Genomic DNA, 20,956 nt, shown 5'->3' with positions numbered 1-20,956 from the left:
TCAGCCGCTCGAAGAAAAGTTCATGTTAAATGCCCTGCGAACACATTCGGTTTGCCAAGTCACGGGGAGACGAATAGATCGTCTTACATCATCGTGCATCAGTCTCTCCTCCACGGTTAGGTACGAAAAACGCCTCGCGAGGGCTGCCGCATGATCGATCGACGAAGAGTCGAAGACGGCGGCGCGGTCGGATGACTCCACTCGACAACGGTGGTAATCCGAGAATTTTCATATCGCTAAGTAACCAGCGCGCCATCCGTTTCGGTGTGTAACATAAATAACATTACCGGCGGGATGGCCCATGATGAATGTTCATCATCGCGACATGAAATATGTATGAATCGACCGGCTCCGTTTTTATTCCCGTCGACGATCGCTAGGCTCGATTCCTTGATTAAACCCGACCCAGTGCTTATGCCATATCGAATTTATTTCCCATTTCTTACTTTATTACCATTATATTGTCTGTTGATCCAGTCCCCTTTACCTTTGCTCTATCCATAATGAAGACTATTCAAACGAGAGATTACGACTCGGCGGTAGAGGTGGACAGGTTAAAGAGTGAGTTTCAGGAACGCGAATGATTCGGCATTACGTATGGCGCACGGCGACCGCGAGGTCCAAGGAAAATGGCGAACCCCACTCTGGGGTCGGATTCGAGGGGTCGTTTCGATGGCGCCAGTCGGCCACCTCCCCCTCGTTACCCGAAATTCATTTCTCCAGGTTATTTATAAGGGGACGCTCCGTGACGATGAGTCAGAGGCACGTGAAATACACTTCCCGGTCGTTCGCGGGAAATTACGACCGAGAGGCGCGCGACGATCGCAGAATTACGCGAGCCGTAATACGGAAAGTTTAATGGACGGTGTTTAATATTTTAGCGTAATGGCGTTTGCGCTATCGCGGACCGTAAATACTCTTACATACACGTACGCTGTGACGAATTACACGTCTATGTTAAAAGAAACCCCTCCCCCCCCCCCACCCCCCCTATAAACCGGTCATCGATTCGCGCGTACGGAAGCATCCTGAATTAATACCGCGTTTAAACCTTCGCCGAGTAGAACGGCGTTTCAAGCAGGGCACGTTTAAAAATATGTCCCGCGAACCACTGTTCTATTTACAACAGAGCGCCTCTGCTATCGGTAGTCGTGAAATTGGGAAAAATCAACCACCGTAAGCTCGCGGGACGATTTGGGACCCAGTTCAGGTCACTTATGCTTCCTATGACGCTGACCGGTATTTTACCCCGCGTCCCAGTCTTCTTGAACGACGCTACCCTTATCGTTCAACCCTTCAACCCCCTCCCTCCCTCTCCGTGCATCACACGTCACGCTCTCAGGCAACCTCCGGAGGCGAAATATCGGTGGCGCGAGTAAGTGCATCGAGATATTGAGATGTGACCCACGTATTCAATATAAGGGCTTTTACCGGCTCACGCTTCCGGGGCAAAAGCAACCGTCGCCCCCTCGCTACCTCCCTCCGGTTTTCGCAGTATCCTTTTCGCCGCCTGTGGCGAGAAGTCGAGCCCCTTCTTCTTCTTCTTCTTCTTCTTCTTCTTCTTCTTCTGAGCGACCAACGCGCGCTTTCGTACCAGCGCGCACTCGATTTACAATGGAATTGCTTCAACAGGCCATTCCGTATAATGCGCCCAATAATGCATCTATGCAGCGCTCTTCGATATGCATGAGGCATCGCGCATTCTGTATACAGAGCGCCCCGAAGCGTCGCTTCTACGGGGATCGCTCTCGTTCTTAGAAACAACTTATCCTTCGACTTCTGTCCTCTTGCCCTCTCGCCTGTCTGTCAATTTTTAATACTGAACGTCTCGGCGAGCTTATCTATCAAGTTGATATCCCGACAAGCAAGATCGATGCCGCGAACGCTGGTCCGCTCGTATTCTCGAATTTCGAGTCTTCCTTACTAATTGCAGAATCTCATCGTCGCGAGTATCGAAAACGGATTGGAAACTGAACCTGCAACAGTGAACTCGTGAACCAAGAATAATAAGCGCACCAAGAGAAACTTTCATCGGATAAACCGATTAAAGTAGCGTACCCAACGTTTTCTGGTTAAATGACGGATGCATCCGATGAAATGCAGCTACCGATGACATTTTTCACATTTTCGGATATACAATTTAATCGGATATATCCGTTTGGTGTTGCGTAATTGGATTATCCAATTCTATTGAATCGAACATTTTTCTCTACGTGGTAACTTTAGTGCCACCCGATGTGTCCCCGGTAGTGTAAACGCGTGCACACGTGTCTAATGTATGGCAACAAAGGCGTTATCGGACGCGAGCCAGGAGCGCTTTACAGCCCCGATATCGAATCGAATCGAATCGAGAAGTAATTTGCACGTAGTAATGGCACAGGTTATATCAAAGGGAAGCTGCAGCGTGGCTGCTAAGGTGTTGTTCTTGGCTTCGCGACGTAACTCCTACGATGGATACATTCGGGACGATATTGGCCTCGATTGCCGCTGCATCGACGACGACGCTCACGCGACCCGACTGCCGCGTCAAAACGATATTGCTCTCCGTATAGTCGTCCTCGGATACAGTTCGACGCGAGTCTCCTTCGTTGCACACGCGTCAAATGGTTTTAGATTGAATATTTTAAAGGGGAGAAGAGGGAGAGAGAAAGAGACACGCGGGGAAATGTGCGACCATTAATCTGCATGCGATCGCGCGCATTCGAATCCATCGTCCCGTGAATCGCGGATGAATCACTCGGTCGCACAACAAATAAATATGGATAAAACGGGCACACATCATCATCGTTAATGAGTCGGTCGCCAGGAGTAGGCGATTGCATTGAAATCTATAAATATTTAGCTCTCATACATATTTAATCTCGCAGCTGTCTCCCCACTCCCGACGCCGGGAATTAAAATGTTTCACAAAATTGCGATATAAATTTTCAGCTGGGCGCGCTAGAACGCGCGCTTAGAATATCCGTAAAGTTCCGGCGGTTAAAATTCGCCCCTCTTATCCCGCGTTGATTTCTACTCGCGAAAAATATATTCCAAGTGTGATAAACTCGGCGAGCTCGCGAAGGGCACTAAAGTGCGCTCGTGCGGACGGGCTGACGTAATAATATGCAGATTAATCGCGGCTCTTCGACGCGTGAGTGTAATTCGTGATGCTCTCGCCTGAGTGACGCTATCGTTGACTCATAAACGGCGAGGCGCATCTCCACCCGGCGCCAAATGGAAGTTCAGTCGTTCGCATAAATGTTCGTATTTCGTCGAGGGCGCGTTGACAATAAAAGGGAGAGAAGCGGCGATAAACAACCCGCGCGATCGGAGATGCGGAAAGTTCAAGGATGTCCCCCAATGTACGATATATCTTATTATTGCAATGGATTTAAAGGCGAGGATGCACGATCCACGCCCGAGCGCATTTGATCAACGGCTTACGTAATATATTGTTCGGACAGCGATTTTCCCTCTTTGTCGCTCGCACGTTTCGCTTCTTGCCAGGACAGTGTTAACGAACGGGACGGGTGACAGGAGCACGCGCGAATCCAACGTCATGTCCCCTTGATTACCGCAAAGAACTTAAGAATTTTTCGCTATTCCCGCGGGGAAACTTTCGACATATCGCTCACACGCACGTTAGACGTCGTTCCTCCTGCACTGAGAAAAATGTCCGATTAAACATGATCGGACAATCCAATTACATAATAACAAACGGATATATCCGATGAAAAGTGTGAACGGTTTTTCAATCAAGTTTCGCCGGATAAATTTCACCGGATGTACTCGTAATTTAGTCGGAAAAATTAACCGTCGGAAACGCCGTTTAATTGGTTTATCCGATGGAAATTTTTCTCAGTGTACCTTACGGCGAGCGCAACTCGATCCCCGGTTGTCTCGTATTAAACCTCGCTCGTAAAAACGCGAAACCGCTCGTATTTCTTCCGCTCCTCTCCCCCCGCTCTCCTCTTCCTACGTTGATTATAGTTAAATATAATTACTGGTACGCGCGAGCACGGGCTCTATTTCACGCGCGACGAAGACGCCGACAGACAACGTGTGGCGGGCCGCGGGGGACTGTGCTTAAAACGATCGAGTGGGAATCGTAAAGAGATGACGAAGCGTGAAGAATGGATGTGCCAGATTGCGTGGACTCGTAAAAATATTACGGCGCCCGAGAATCGCGTGAATAACTGAAATGCAATCGCCAATTTCAGCGGTCCTGGTAAATTGATTTATCGAATCGCCGAGTAATGCTTTTTGTTACGCGCTGTAACGCCGATGTATGGGAATTAAAGTAATTATATTCTTTTCGCTACGTTACATCGGCGCGCGCGGTGATAAGCGCGGCGTAATAACTAAAATACAAGCGAGATACACGGAGCGTTCATTAAACATTTTGCCGTAGCAAAAATAGCGAGCGCGACTTAAGCGAATATAACCGGCAACATAACGCCGCCGCTGATGTATGTCGTGAGATAAAATGCCTCGCGGGTTGAAACGTAGACATGAATTAAGATGTGGAACGTAACATTAAGATTCGTGTCTCGCTTATTTATTATACGCGTAATTTTAGCGCGGGGGCAATAAATCCCCGCCGAAAGCTGGATTTGCGCGAATCGCCTGGAATTTGGAAAATCGGCGCCGATCCATGCAGATTCTTCGGGATCTGTTCTCGGATACCGCGCTAAATGTCAAGCCTCGGAAAATAGAGCGCGAGAACAAAATCGCGTTTGTTACGGGACGGCAAACGTCGCTGCAAATTTATCTTCTGATCGCGCGCGATATTTCGAAAGCACGTAATGCGATAAAACGGCGCCAGGGAGCAAAGAGAGAGAGAGAGAGCGCGCGAGAGAGGAGAGAAAATAGAAAATATATATCTTGGTGCGCGATTTAATTTAATTTCCACAGTCGACTCGTCCCGATGCTCTGGGTTCCCGACCCGACGCGGTCGCACTTCATAGAATCCGTTTATCTCCTGTTTAACCCATCAACGCGCCGCGACGTCGCGCGATTGTTTTTATTCGCCGAGCAGAAATTGCGAAAACGGAACGTTTACAAATGCGAAATATTTGCCCGCATTAATAATACATAATATCCTGCCGTGTGCTCGTTAAACGCCGCTTCTGCGAACTAAAAGTCTCGTCAGCAAAATTGATAAATACGCCCCGGCGCGAATCCATATGGAAATGTTTGGAGCAGTTCATTTCGACCGTCGAGGTCCGTCACGGAGGACTGTTCTCGTTCAGGAATCAAGACTCTTGTCAAAGCGTTTAAGAAAGCAGACTGGACGAAAGTGTAGCGGTTCTAGGGAGCCGAGTGGCAAAATTAACGATTTTAATAACCTGCACTTTATTTAATAACTGAAATTTTTGTTTATGCAACTCGAATTCCGAAGTTACTATAATGCTCGGTGTTATACTCGACTGGATAAAATTTCTCCACCGAGACAATCGGCACGCGAAACACGATGTCTCGATTACCGTGCTGGAAACCTTTTTCTATCCGCAGGGCTGTTTTCGCCTGTCCCTTTCTCCTTTTGTCTGCTACCTCCGACCAATCCCGTCCGTCTACCGGGCTCGCCTCGACGAACCAACTCGCATTAATTGCCGAGAGTCACGACATGTCTCCATTACTCAAGAGCTTCGTTAAAGGGAGGCAAAGGGGATAAGAGAGCGCGCCGCGAGGATAAGGGGCGAGAAGGGGAGAAAGGAGGTCGCAACCATGTTTCACCATTATTTTTCACAAATTGGGCTCGCGTCGCCGTTATCCTTAACGAGAATTGAACTGGCCCCCCTCCATCGTCCACGGGATGAAACAAGAAAGGTTTCCTGCTTATCGTCTTCGCGAATTTCATCCGTTCGTTATATCTCTCTCCCTCGAATGTAAACGACAGTCCGAGGGCGAAATCATTTTCGAGATCTTAATTTATAATTGCGCGCGCGCGCGCGCGCGGCCGACGTCGATCGTCACGGAATATAGAGGCTAAATGGACCGCACCCTCGCGTACAGCTTCCACTAATTAATCAGAAATTTCCTGCCGGCACCGCCGACCGACCGATGCAACTAATAGACCCTGCTCCGAATCTCCCTACCAATTATCCCACCGTGTACTAATTAGCATATATGACCGTAGTAACAAAGTTTCCCGCCTCCGACAATGCCGTCCACGGCCTTGCGGAAACTTACGCCTTCAATAATTTCATTTCGTAAATCTAGCAGCCGATTCACGACCGACGTTACATACCCTGGGAAGAAAAAGACAGTTACCAACCGATTTTGGGGCCCACACTTAGTAAGCGAATTATTTCGATTCTCTAATCTTTTACGAATTTTACCCCGCGTAACTAAAAGTCGCAATTATCGCTGTTCTATCTATATCTGAGATTTTTAAGTAATACTAATCAATTCTCTCAATTAGTTCCGTCGATATTCAGTAACGCAAAGATCATTGTCACTTAAGAGGCACTAACCGAAATGTTAAGTTGTTTAACTACAAAAAAGATACGGTCAAAATTTTTCCCAGAGTAGAGTGTTACGAACAATCGAAATAATTCGATTGCTAATTGTGGGCCCCAAAATGGGTTGCTAACTGTCTTTTTTTCCCTGAGTATAGCTCGGCGCTCCGAACTCTTGCGTAATTTATCAACGAGAGAGTGGCATTGGGTAAAAAAGACACTTACTTGTTCGTCAAGACCAAACGGGCATTAGTAGTTTTGTTCCCCGAGTTGTAAAAAGGATATTGCGGGCGAGCTCGGCATTAAATAAAACAAGCGCGTTTAATATCAAATGCCGGTCGATTTGAATGTGGATCGCAGAAACGGGGAAATATAAAAATGCGAAATTACTCTATTAACTCCGGCGAAGTCTTTCGAAAGACTTGAAAGATTGAGCGCGTATTAGAGCCGGGGGTGTACGCGCGGCGGAAAAATTACCGGCGGGGTACGCCTCCCGCGTACGAAACTTTAGCAGTTTATTATAGCCGAGTGCCGACATAGTTCTCCCCGGCAGCGGCGGGAGTTTCGAGCAATGGGACGAAATAATCGCGTTTTTACGATACTCGCGCCGAGTTTTACGAGAATCGGAAGCCTCGGCGACGCTTTTGTGCGGTAAAACTTGTTCGAATACCACACGCGTCATAAAATTGACAAAGCCAGCGGTGGCGCAGCTTTTATCATACCGGCATACTTTCCGCGTCTAACGCGAGCGAGTTCGTTTCTCCGCGTTTTCCCGGGGCGAATCGCCCGCGTTCGGATAAATACCGCGAAATATCGCGGGCGCTGAATTAAATCGTTAAATGTTTAAATGTTGCCCGTGCGCGCGTGTTAAATATTCAAATAATTATTATACCGTAACGATATTGTAACGAGAACAAAACATTTTAATAAACATTAAAATGTTTTGTTCTCGTTACAATATTGTTAGAGCACAATATAAATCATCGTTACACTGTAATAATTATATCAAATCAAAAAGGGTGGCTGTGTTGTAATTACAAAGTCATTTATTGCAAACTTTGAAAAACAAGGTCAGGAGAACTGAAAAATCGCCTATTCGGTAGTTCTGCGTACGGCCGACAACCCTTAAGGCCACTCTACAATTGCGTAAACGTAGTTGTAGGGTTGTAGGGGTAGAAGTAGTAGTAAGTGTTGTACATCAAAGTAATATACAATAGAGTGAGATACGTCGTAATTGAAGTGAATGATTGGCTAGCTTTCACGTCCTACATCGTTGTAGTCGTGAAAGATCAAGTTCAGCCATCTCTTACAACAGGCTTTACAATCGGAAATGCTAGTTTAAAACTGTGTTTTACAATACTATACAACCGATAACAACCACGTTTACGCAATTGTAGAATGGCCTTTATCGGCGCGCAGTTTGCAAAAGTCGAAAATATACGCGTAGACAACATCTTTATACTGTTATTGCGACAAATATTATCATACGCCTCGGTGGTCCAATTGGTGAGACGCCCGCCTAGAGTGTAGGAAGGTCCAGGTTCAAACCTTGGTTGAGGTAATATTTTTCACAATAAATTTTCTGTATTATTAAAGATGCCAGGTATGGTAAAGAAAACACCGACGTTAATTACCGCTGGCGACATTGAAGAATTCTGATTAGTTTGAAAAACAAGATTCTAAAAACGCGAAAGCGCCGCGCAAATGTTCAACGTCGCAAACAGCCCGGTAGGTTTTCGGTTTCCCGCGACACGCTTTTTTTACCCCTAATTCCCGGGCGACGCCGATGCTCGACGGAAAGAGGAGGAGCCGGCGAAACCGGCGGGGGAGGGTGACTCGTAATACCCCGCCGGTAGATCGGACTTTACATCCGGCTAATTAAGCATTGATAACTAACGAGGTTCCTTTGTGCCGCGACCGCCGCGGGAGATGAAAGTCCTCGGAAAATTTCAACCGACACGTCGGATTAAATGCTTTAGCGCGCGTGCTCGTCGAACCCGAGCTTGCAACTCGATGTGAACTACGACTTTAATCCCCGTTGACGCGAATTGCTCGGGGCATGTTTCCCGTTGGGTATGGATTTTTTCTCTCCGCTGTGCGCGCGGAAGAAGGGCTCGCGTAAGAGCCCCGACGTCAGAAGAGCGGAATCGATCGCTCGTTCCGGGCTCGTTTCCTGCTTTATCATGCGGGGACGATGATTAATTTAACGACCTCCTACAAGCCGGCCCTTTTGAGCGGGGCGAGCGATTGTTTGATTTTGTCAAGGGCGCGCGCACACAGGGTATAATGCCGCGAGCGTTTCCCCCAGTTTTTTTTTGCCGTATACCGCGCGCCCGTTAATTGGTGGCACCGATTAGCAGAGAGATCGGACGGACTGTGAAACCATATTCCGCTTTTCTGTTTCAGTTCTACCAGCTGCTGGAAGCGAGTCAAGTGGCCAACACCACCCTCACGTATCGCCACGTGACCGTGTTCGCGCCTACCAATCGGGCGTTCCAGAAGTACAATGGGAGCCTCAAGAATCTGGTCTTGTATCACATGTGTGAGTAGAACAGAACATTTGTACGATCCGACGGTCCAAGTTGGATTTAAGTAGGTTTAGGCCCAACGTTGTTCAACTTTAAGCTCGGCTTAATTCATGTTTGTCTCCAAAGTAACAGCTGGAGGGACAAAGAACGAGTTGAGCTAAGCTCAAAGTTAAGCGACGTTGGCGAAACCGGGCCTTAGACATAGGGCCAGTTTCACAAACGTCGGTTAACTGTTAACCAGAGTTCGGTCAACTCCCTATCTTTTTCCGTCTTATTGTCCAAGAAGAGACAGAGACTCGATTAACCTTCGGTTAGCAGTTAACGTTTGTGAAGCTGGCCCGTAGACATCGTCACTCATCTCGTTAAGCGGGAGTTTCGCGACATTAAAAAGATGGCGATTTAGTACTAGGAAAGGTTTCATATTAATAATCGCGGGACTGCGAAACCTGTGACGAAAAGCTGGAGACAGATTTGGCGGCGCGTTTCACAAACTAGCTTTTGGTAATGCGTGACAGAGGGGGGAATTATCGCGATATGATATTTAAATCCCCGCGCGGAAAGTACGAGTTTGCAAAATCAGCAGACACAATCGAGGAAATTTCATTGTCTCCGCTGTTGCAGCGCGCGGCATGCCGCGAGATAGGCCGCGTCGGGACGAGACGCGGGGAAGGTCCTCGGCACGGCCGTGGAAACTCAATTTCCACGGTTTGGCGGAGACCGCATCTCCCGGCCTCTCATCCGCATCTGCATTATTTCCTTTCTTCGTCCAGTTTTCGCGCGCCAGAATGCATTAACTCCGCCGAGCCGGGTTTCGCTATTTCGCCCTTTGATCTCGACGAGCGCGGCCAGGCTGGCGCGCGCATGCATCCGTAATGCATCCGTCGCGGCTTTGCAGTCGCGTCGGACCGGAAGGCGCGTTCGGTATGCGCCGGACGCTTACGCGCTTTCGTAATTCAGAGCTTCTTCGATGGCCGCGAGCATAACAGGGTGGTGGTGGCGGCGGCGGTGGCCGGCAATCCGTTATCGACGTATCCGCATTTACGACCAGGTTCGGCCGTCCATCGGTGTAGATCCTGATAGAAAGGGGTGGGAAAGGGGGTGGTTGGCGTTATTGCGATTGAGCGTGGCTGACTAATATCGCACTGCGTCAGCGAGCCAACGCGTCAGAATTCGTTCGCGTTAATGCATCCTGTTGCACTTTATCGTGCGCCAGGCGGAAATCGAAGCACGCTCGTGCGCGCGCGCGCGCGCTCGCGCGGCAGTCGCATTCTCGCGAAATTGTTCCCGTTCCGGGGAAAATCGCAGAAATAGATCCCTTTTTAGCATTCGGATATTATTCGGATATATCCGTCGGCGAAGTATCTAAACGCATGAATACGCGAATTTCAATCTCGACGGGACAAACTGTCGGCGTCGAGTAAAAAAATACAGAAGCGCTGAAAATAGCATTCATCGACGGCGAAATATTTTCAGCGCCGTTTCTATTCGGCTTTAATCAGAGTTTTCAGAAAGAGTTTAGATTCTAACGAGCTGGGCGAGCTCAAAGAAGCATGCGTGCCTGCCCGCACCGTGAGAAGCGTATCGCAAGATCGTCTTTAATCAATGGGGACGCGGCAAACAACCTGCTCAATCAAAATCCTTATTATCCTTAGCGGGTTATGGTAAACGCGACGACGGGCCTCGTTAGGCGCACCCTCGTACGTCTCGCCTCCGCCTCGCCTCCGCGTCGTCTTCGCGTCCGCGTCCCGTGTTTGCGATGTCGCGCGGTGTGTAATTTCGACGTGCAATGTTTGCGCTACCGCGCGGCGGGATGGCATGGCGGCCACACTTACACGGATAGTCGCATCGGCGCCGCGCCGTGGCACGACGCCATCGATCTTGACGAAGACCCCGAAGGCAAACACATCCCACACGTAGAGCGGCCGCCCGCACCGCCCGCGTGCGGGCTCCAAGTGCTTACGTTAAACCCGGCGATAAGAAAAGGCCGTGCCTTGGGCCGCAACCGGCCACGCCGGGAAATAATTAATCCGATTTACGCGGCTAAGCCGCGCGCGGGCCCTCGCGCCGGGGAACGAGCGTTTCATAGTGCACGACGGGGTAGCAATATTACGCGAGCTTTGCGGCGAACCTGCCGAGTGACGGTCGTTGCCGCGTATCCGTCAAAGCAAGGATGCACGGAGAATCGTCGAGTTTAAGGGGATGCTGGAGTGATTCTGCACTTTTCACACCTTTTGCGCCTAGAACTGTCAATTCGTGAAAACATTTGTCTAATATACAAATTATGTGGCTTTTGTGTACAGACCGACAGTGTCCCACTATTCAGATTAAGTGAAAGAACAGCATGGTATCATTGAAATTAAGTTTAGAAGCCTAACAAAAAATCTGTTCGCTCGAATGTAACCTACAACTTATTCGAGTGAATAGATTTTTTGTTAGGCTTCTAAACTCAATTCCAATGACACCATGTTGTTCTCTGATTTAGTCCGATTAGTGGAACACTTTAGAGCTGTACGCGTGAGCCTTGTAATTTGTGTACGAACCGACAAGAAGTCTATTCACTCGAATAAGTTATAGGTTACCTAACCTATAACTTATTCCTTCGAATAGACTTCTTGTTAGGCTCCTAAACTTAATTTCAATGATACCATGCTGTTCTTTCACTTAATCTGAATAGTGGAACACTGTCGGTCCGTACGCAAAAGCCACACAATTTGTATATTATACAAATGTTTTCGTGAGTTGACAGTTTCAAACGCGAAAAGTGCAGAATCATTCCTGCACCCCCTTAAGAGAAAAAGAGGAGGGCGCTTCTCGCCAGAAATCATTGGACCGAGGGCTCGCTTTTGTCAACGACTCCGCGTACGATAATATTGTATAAGAATCGTAGAAATGATAGCAATCTGCATTTTGCGCACTGCGATAAAACTTCGTTCAAACGTTCTTCGTCCGGAAAGGGGGGGAGGGCTCCGGTTATGATCTATTAATCTTCGAGAAATTTCTTCTCGCGGGACAGCTACGTTCGGCCACGATAAAAGTATAATAACGCGCTATCAACGATGTATTCCGGCGTAACTTATTCTTTAAGTCCGCCCTCCTGTGGGGAGGGGAAGGGGGGACACCGTCGCGAGTTGCCCCGAATTACCTCGGGGACCATCCCGTGGAAACCGTTCGAACTAAATAATCAAAGGTCGTAAGGTCGTCGACTCCGTTGACACGAGCCGCCGCCGCCGGATCAATGTTATTCGGCCCGGGGCGTTTTTTTTTCCGCGCGGGGCTGCAACGACGACGGGGAGAAGGCGGGGGAGGAGAGCGTGGCCGATGACAGGCCGCTACTTTTATTCCTCGTCGAATCGCTGCGTCTTATCCTTTTCTCCTCTCCTTTTTTTTTCTCTTTGTCTACGGAGCGACGTATTGGAGAGCAAACAGCTCGAACGAGATTACCGCGTGCAAAAGACTTTTTACGAGACGCGTCTTGAAAGAGATTGTCAAGAATTACATTATCCTCCCCCTCGCTCCGCCGCCGTCGTGATGCGCGGTAAATAAAGGACGTCGGCTTGGGATTTCCTCGGGAAAGCGACGGCGATAGTTATGCCCGCGTGACGCGGCAGACTGCACCGATTTGCAACTCGAGATTATTTATCGGAGGCGATGAGTGGAAGACAAATAACTTGGCCACCTCCTCCTCGCTCCCGAAAGAAAAAAAAATGCGGTGTCTTTACCGCACGCTCTTACAACCGTCGTTACAGATCTTACTTTCGGGACTAGAATCTCGCGCTCCAAGATATTTGCACCGGGAGCTTGTTAGGCGTTTAAGTTTCTGGCGCTTTTAAATCCCCGCTTCAGCTCCCGCGCGTTTTAGACACTCTTTATGCACTCTTTCGTCAGCTTGTGGTAATAAACTCAAGTCAAATCATGGCGAATTGACTTTGGGGCGCAATTTACTCGGCAGTAACTTCGGACAAACGCGCGATTCGGCTCCCTGCTTTCGCGCGAAATTCAGACGAATGGAGAACTCGAGAGGTCGAAGCTGTGATTCCGTCCCCTTTATTTCTTCCCGAGTGCCGAGGGGTAGCCCGGGGGGGGGGGAGGGGGGAGCGGGAGCTCTCTTTATCTCGTCAAGTCGGCGCCCATCTCGCGGCACTTCACCTCGAGCGGCAACGAGAGGACTGACCCCGCGTCCGTCTCCCATCGTCCCGCGCGAGTCTGCGGCAATTTTGTACGTCGCGAAAAGTTTCACAATTAGTCTTGGAACTTTCATAATTCCGCAGCTTAACCCGCCTTGTTTTGCGGCCGAGCGTTACCGCGGTCGGTTTAATTTATCATTTCACTTCTCGCCCGAACGTGCGCTCCCTCCCGTCCTCGTTCGTCCCACGCAATTTCTCATCCCGAGCCGAATCTCGGGGGCGAAGCGTTTTAATGAGATCTTATTCTCCGATTAGGTAGGCCGGGCGAAATCTTTTTCGTACGGAATCCGCGTCTTACATTCTCCCGGCCTTTTAATTCGCCGTTTCTAACGAGACTTTCAGGATCCTCGTGCAAACTATCTCGCGCGAGGATAACTTCCGAGTTGAAGTGTATTGAGATTTCGAGATCCGCTAACGTAGGTTGCTGCTCGAGAAATTTTAGACATTGACATCGCTGTTAAAATCCACCGACTACCGAGGCATATGTGACATTATGAATTTGCTGCCACAGACTCATCGAGATATCATGAGCTAAACATTGAAAAAGTTATAAATTTTGTCTTGAATATCTAGAAGAATAATAGACAAATCAAAAATGTTTCGGACAAAAGTTGTTCATATTAATTAGCAGAATAAGATAGTATAATAAACAATAAGGGGTTCCAGTAAAAAAATTGAAGGTGACCTTCGCGTGACCTTCAAGCAACTATTCAAGGTCAAACCAATGGTACCATATTATGTCCCCCTTGAAATCATACAACTTTTGTCTGAATCATTTTTGTTTGCTGGGCTTCGTTTTTCAGATGTTTTACTGTCCAAGTTAAAATGGGACATCCTGTATATCACTTTGTATGCCAGTTTGGTCGATTTTTTAAGAGAATTTCGCCGTGTATATTGAAATGGCTCAATAAAAAAAATTAGCCTGGGCCCTGGGGCGGCCCGAATCGCTTTAGTTAGACCTTATCCTGAGATCTGGACGAAAGCGGCTTTGCAACGACAAATGCACGCGAGAGAATGTGAGATGGATGGTAGCGGACGGGTAATACAGGCACGACTGCAGGGACAAGCGAGTTGCAACAGCCAAGCAACCGCCAGGCATTATCCTATTAAATACGTGGACGGTCAGGCAAAGAGTTAAGGGGTGCAGGTCAGCCACAGTTGCGACTCGCAGTAGTGCCTGCGCGCGCCATTCGCTCGCCGTCCGTAAAGTTACATTTGTGGCGAGATAATGCCCTGCAAAACGGCGCGTTGGTGAAGTCGCGCGAGGTTAACAGGGGACATTTCCACGTACCGCACGTTCGGCCAAGTGATAGCGTTGAATCTCGCAAGACTCTCCTCTGGTAAAAATTGAAATCTGATCGGAATAAAGAAGAAAGAAAGAAAGAAAGAAAGAAAGCGGGACAAATTTCAAATCGATCCCCGGCATCTCGCGACAGGAGATTCTGCGTTCCCACTCGCAAATTTGCGTACCGTCTATAGAATTTTTCTTATTGAAACCCGCACCCCACTATCTGCAAAGAATAACATATTGTTCGCTATTAAGAGTGTACGGCTTGAAACGATTGAGAATACCGTAAATCCGCGATTCAATATCTCGAGCTAGACGGATCCAAGGATACCCGGTGGTTTCCATCCGGCCCGTGACACGTGGCGGTGACAATGGCGGGTATTTCGACCGCCGGTAAATTTAGTCGCGGAAAGTTAAAGACTCGGTCGCCTTGGGGACAGCCAAGTCGCGGGGAGCGAGCGAGGAAGAGCCGAAGAGAGGCGGAGAGGCTTGCACTGTCGGGCGGGTAGGTCAGGGGGGAGGCATGACAAAGGAGGACGGTGCGAACTCTGGCTTCTAGGTAACTTAACTGCTCCTCCGGTCTTTGTGCGAAACTTAAAGACGCTGTATAGTCCGGGCATGGCGGTGGCGGCGGACGACAGGGTCCAAATTGTATGTGTGCGCGGGTGTGTCTGCCGACAACTTTGAGCGAGTCCCCGCGAGCAGGTGAGGGGGTTGGTTACACTGTACTCTACGTGCCGGAGAACAAGCCGCTCGGGCGTCTGCGACACATCCCGTAGCCACAGGCCAGGAAGGGGCGGCGTTCGTTTGTCTTGTCGGAGACTGCAGAATCCGCGAGTGCTCGAGGATGAGAGACCTCGCCGTTTCCTCCCGGTGATCGAGTTTATTACTGGCCTGTTATTGAATCACGGGGGAGTGTCGGTTGTGAGAATTAATACGGAAGGAGCGTGCGTTTCGAGGAGAGGGAGACGCGCTTGATTTCCGAATAGATCGCCCCGATAATCGTTCTTCGAGGACCGCGCGATTAAATTGGATTAATGAAATATACTTCTCTCCCCAACGCCGTTGATCGAAATCCTTCGTGCGCCGTGAATGTCGCGTTAATCTTGCATTTTCAATCCTCGTCTTTTGATCTGTCCACTATGAGGCGTGTATGTACGTGCGTAGGGGCGCATCTGGCACTTAATGACAAAAAGCTCCTCACACACGTAATTGTGTATCGTTGTACTTTTCATAATATTTGTTAGTACATCGTGCCGCTTTTTCCGCGTACACTCGTTAAAGGGAGAGATTAAAATTGCGACAGATTTCAATGTACGCAGATTCAGTAAAAAGAAAGGGCCGGCTTTGATGTGGCGGTAATCCTACAGATTTTAATCTCGTTTAATTCCGCAACGTTTTATCGCGTGCACGCTTCCGGCATAATCGTGCATGCGCCACCAGAAATTCCAATCTGCTTCTCGTGGCGGGGTGGCCGAGTTTAAACCAATTAAGATAAGGCCGCGGGATGAATCGTCTCGTGTAATAATTTTTCAGATGCGAGGATTCGCGTCGGGTGAAAAACGCGAGAACTCGTCACGATGACGGGGGACCGCGGCGTGAAAAAAGTATAGCCGTCGCAGCGGGACGTTGCCGGGTCGTGTCAGAAAAATCTTAATTATGTCATATAAATGCCAGGGCGGTTAAAAAGTTACGTTCGAGCCTGACGCGATAATGAAACGGGACTTAAATGCAACGGACCGACCGTTCGCCGCGTTTACAGATTGTAATTAAAATCTTTCCGGGTGGAACGCGCGCTACGCGGGACGACGCGCCACCCGTAAACTTCTTCCTAATTGCTTTCGCATCTAATGTCGGTTGTTACAGACGCGGCCGCGTTATTTTACGTTATAATGAACTAACCGACCAACCGGAGCGAGCGCCGCCGAAATTCGCGGGCTGCGTCGCGAAAAATTCGTCCTCGTTGATAACTTGCTCTCTGTTCGTATAAGCGCAATTATTTTCTGCTGTACTAATAAGATTCAAACGATGATGCGTCTTCAGACACAATCTTAGTCTGATTAACCAAGGGGAATTTTTCTTTCAAATCGACCAACCTGGCAAAAATTATGTTTATTTTAGTCACGACGTTTCGACCCCTTTATCGGGTACTTTTCAAGTGCAATCTAAAGTTGACTGAACATTTTGATTTATGCCGAAACAGAATGGGTTCATGTGTCCGTGGTAGCGAACTCATAATATCATATATGTAGGGATAGGCACTTTATGCTTTAAGCATAATAGCTTAATGTTTCAAAAATTAGTCTTAAGCTCTCATTTAATTAATAAAATAATATATTTTATTTCTGATATCTTACTAGTATAGTGATATTGGAAAAACAAACGATATTAGATCATTAATAATTGTGTGAACAGAGTACTTGAAAAGGGTCCACATTCGGGACGGAAACGTTGTAGTGTTTTTTTTTTAAATAAAAACATTGGCCGGTGTAGATCGTTTAAAAATTACATATCATTGGTTTCTTGTTTAAGCCTCTAGTTTACAACTGTTAGAAATTGGTTTCGAGCAAATTAAAAATTGTTAAAAATAGAAGCGGCAACCCTTTTTGAAAAAAAATATGAAAATTCTTCGTCGGTGCGTTAGGGAGACGCCAACGTTCGTGTCCTAGGGTTAACAAGTTCTAGCTGTAGCTGTTATTCATCCGTTGACTTCCGATTGCAGCGTCAACAAAAACTAGGAAAGTTATAGCGAATTTAAAAGAGTCGAATAAATAAAAGTGAACGAATCAGGTCTGGTACCACCTGAATTGCTTTGAATATGCGCAAGAAAACAATTGCATTTTCGCCCGCGACGACTCGCGCTTTGCGCGGCGTAATTATGCTAAAGCTTTTTTCCGAGCTTTTTGCCCGCAGTCGACGACGATACCATCGCATCCGCGTACGAAGGCCGCGTTCGTATCGCGACAACGGAAATAAATTGGCTACATTTTCGCGACAGAAATCTGCTCGCGCATTTATTATCACCGGCGCTGATACGGCGCGGACGCTCGACCGCGCTGATAACTCGGGACCGTCGTTTTTTCACGCTCGCCGAAGCATCCGCCTTAACACACTCGCTGAAAAGGTCGGTCGTGGCGGCACGCCGGGTCATTCCTGGGCTGTTCAATTAATCAAGCAACGAAACGGAGAGTGCGCGCGCGCGCGCGCGCGAACGACTCTTATCCGTCAGCGCGCGACTCGGGGGTGCTCTCCGTGTCTAGGATAACTGCAAAATACCCAGGGGTATCGTGCGGGAAGCACATCCCCGCCTCCACCCCACGACACCGGCATTCAAGTTGGATTAGACGCGAAGAAGACCTAATGAAGGCCACCGAACCCTCTTCCGCGCGTCCCGATGGCGCGCAACGGCAATAACGAGTGGCAATATAAATAAAATCTCCGACGCGCTCGTCGAATGGAGCAGGGGGATTAAAAGGATAAATAAAAGGAGTAGGTACCTGGGACGATATAAGGGACATGACATAAGAAGCCTATATGGCTATCGTAAGAATGGCGGCTGGCTCACATATAATTCGAAGATGCCAAAATCCGAAAGTATTCGGATAATCTAGAGAGATGTATATAGAGATATTAAAAATTCTCTTCGTCCCCCTTATCAGAATAAAATTTTATTCTGTCGTGCCGAGTCGGAGCAATCTTCCCTCTTCTCGCCCAAGGCGACTTGCATGCGCGACGGGAGGGAGTTTTCGCATAAAGCGGCGCCGCCCCCCTTAATTCCTTGTTTCCTTCGCGCAAACATTTTCTTCATTGCAATCGCGAGAGCGCCGCGGGCTTTGACGAGAAGGGGTGTCGCAGCCGGATATAGAAACTCGTCTCGGGGGGTGACTACGGTTAGGTATTTGGAGGCTTACGTCCTTAAAGCACTTGTACTCGTATACGCGAGGGGCTTTAAAACCTCGCGCGCGAGAGGTACCGTAAGAAAAAGTCTTGAATTAGATCCGGACATCTTAATCTTCCGCCTCTCCGCGCTCGCTCGATCATCGAGTGATCGATGGCCAACAATTAGAGGAGCGATATCCTTCACGGCGGCCGGCTGCGATGGTAGTTGAATCGGATGGTTGAATAGGGATGGACCGCGTGCGATTAGATCCCTCCTCCACCTACATTCCTCGTCCGCTCGGACCCTCGATTGTTGAAGGAGATATCCTACCCACTCGCGTTCTCTCTCTCTCTCTCTCCTCCCTCCCTTTCTTCCCACGTGTCTCTCTCGCTTCGTCTTTCGATTTCGATCACTGTCTCCGTCGCGAAATGGTCCTCGGTCGAGCGCGGACAAAGAGAACGAACCGAGTACGGAACGATGGGTGTAAAGCAATCAATTATCCCTAATTGAAATTAGCCGAAAGGGCCGGCGCGCGCGCGGAGAATCGAGCCAGGCCAATTGCGAATTACTTGCGCACAGCGGGAGGAACTTAACCCACTCGCTGATTGCAGACAAGATGACGGTTAGTAATTCAGATGAAAGAGATTATACCTCTCTTCTGCATCGCACGTCCATTCTACGAACGCGTGCACGTACGGTATCATTTTTTTTATACAATTTTTTTCCATCCTTTTATTATACTTTAAACGATCAAATTAAAAAAAAAATGAATATTATCTTACAGTACCGCGATGAAAGATACACACGGTATAAAGAGGAAAAAAAATAAGACGTCTAAAGATCTGGACAAATGCGATAACGTCTAATTACAATTGCCGTTTCTACCATTCGCAATTGTTACACGCGCGAATCCGAACGGGCGCGTTGCGATATTCTCTGCGGGGTCAAAAACCGACTTGATTTGAAAACGCCTCGGCGCGCAAATGAACGGCGATAATATCTGGCATTATGATGTACAGCAAGGATTATCTCTCTATTTTACATTGGTGCCTGGATACTTCCGTGCATTACCGTTTTGCGGAAATTATCGCATGACAGAGTACATGGAATTTCATCGGGCGGGCGCACGCGACTACGATAAACGCCTCCCACCTCGACGGGTTCAATCCGTCCGAAATTAAATGGGGGAAATTATTGGACTCGCGCGATAGCCCCGAATTATTTTAACGCGTCGCCGAAATTTCGCCGAAGAATCGTCACGCATCTCGGGTTTCGCGCTTCGTCCGATAATACGACCCGGTGGTACTAACTTGCGCTCAACCGCGCCCGATTCCTCGGCCGATCTCAGCCGCGCTCTCCTTTCGCGACCCGCGCCACAGCCGCATGATTATTCGACTCATAATTGCGCTTGACAACGTGCGTTAATGTCGTAGTCGCTGACACGCTCGAGGATCGACACGAGGGTAGTCGGCCGCACTCAATCGCAATAACGCGTTCGCAAAGGGGGTGACGTGGGTGGCGACAAGCGTTGTGGGGTCAGATTCGGAGCACCGGGGGCTTCTATCAGGATTTACGTTCATGAAACGATCTCCCCCCCCCCCCTCCCGCCTTCCCCGTCGCGAGATAACGTGTAATCGTCGTGACATATGTTTATTCCTCGTGCGGAGTAGCGACAGATTTAACCCTTTCGTGCAAATACGTGCCTGTGTCATATAAATTGCGATTATTAAAGAAATATCGCGCTTATCGCCGTAAGCCGCTGATCTGTTCGATCGTATTTTGCGAAAAAAAAGGATACATGTAAATAAAGGATATTTCCCTCCGATGTTTTCCCGAATGCGCGCAATATGAAAGTTTCGCGGATATTTTTTTCATATTAAAATATAAATTGCGAGAACGACCGTGCGAAAACACATGTTCATCTCGAATTACGGCATACATTTCGACGCGTTTATATTTTTACGTTGCCGACAATTTATTTTCGCGCGTCTGCGAAAATTTAATTGAGCGTCACAAAGGGTCGCGATAAAACACGGCGCAGTTTACGAGCGGTTGACATTAATTAGCGTAGTTTGTAATATTACGAATCTATTTTGTGACCCGCGAACTGTGATGTTAGTATCGATTTTAAATTATGACGCTCCATTCACTTGCATATGCGTCACGTCGAGATTTATTAATTTTACGCAGTGGATTAGTCGATCGATTAGCGAGTTAATCAGAGTAGGACAAATTCGTAATTACCGCGTTAATACTGCCGGGCCACTTTTTACATCGTTGCTGCGCATCTAATTACGCGTGATGCGTGAGAGCGCGATAACGCAGGATATTCCAAAACGCGAGCATGAGGTAGTGACTGGAACCTGTAATTTTTTTTTTTTTTACGTACGATTTACGGACACGCATGCTTCCGCGCGTAGCGCGGCTTGTTAATTTAAACAATTTAACAAATTCATGAGTTTAAACGTGTGATTTTATTACGAAATGTCGAGCGTACGTTGCAAATGAATTATGTGGCCGCCTTTGATGGACTATTCACGATAAATTCTATTATCTGGCGATTGCCCCTGATATAGAGCCTCGTGCAAAATGAGCTCCTAATCCTCTTACTGCATAACGGTTATGACACCCTA

At 48.2% G+C, this 20,956-nt stretch overlaps 1 protein-coding gene across 2 annotated transcripts in view; it reads left to right on the top strand.

Moving 5' to 3' along the window:
• Positions 1-20,956, top strand: part of LOC105560981 (fasciclin-1) — a 274,172-nt gene that overhangs the window by 159,899 nt on the left and 93,317 nt on the right. For both annotated transcript variants that reach the window (XM_012010571.1, XM_012010572.1), the window contains exon 2: positions 8,850-8,985. In XM_012010571.1, the coding sequence (XP_011865961.1) occupies positions 8,850-8,985 (136 nt within the window). The remainder of the gene's footprint in view (positions 1-8,849; positions 8,986-20,956) is intronic.

Source organism: Vollenhovia emeryi, unplaced genomic scaffold (genome assembly GCF_000949405.1).
Source record: "Vollenhovia emeryi isolate VEMERY1.0 unplaced genomic scaffold, V.emery_V1.0 DF939215.1, whole genome shotgun sequence".
Taxonomy (NCBI): domain Eukaryota; kingdom Metazoa; phylum Arthropoda; class Insecta; order Hymenoptera; family Formicidae; genus Vollenhovia; species Vollenhovia emeryi.
The sequence above is the reverse complement of the archived record's forward strand: the minus strand, read 5'-3'. Positions and strand labels throughout refer to the sequence as shown.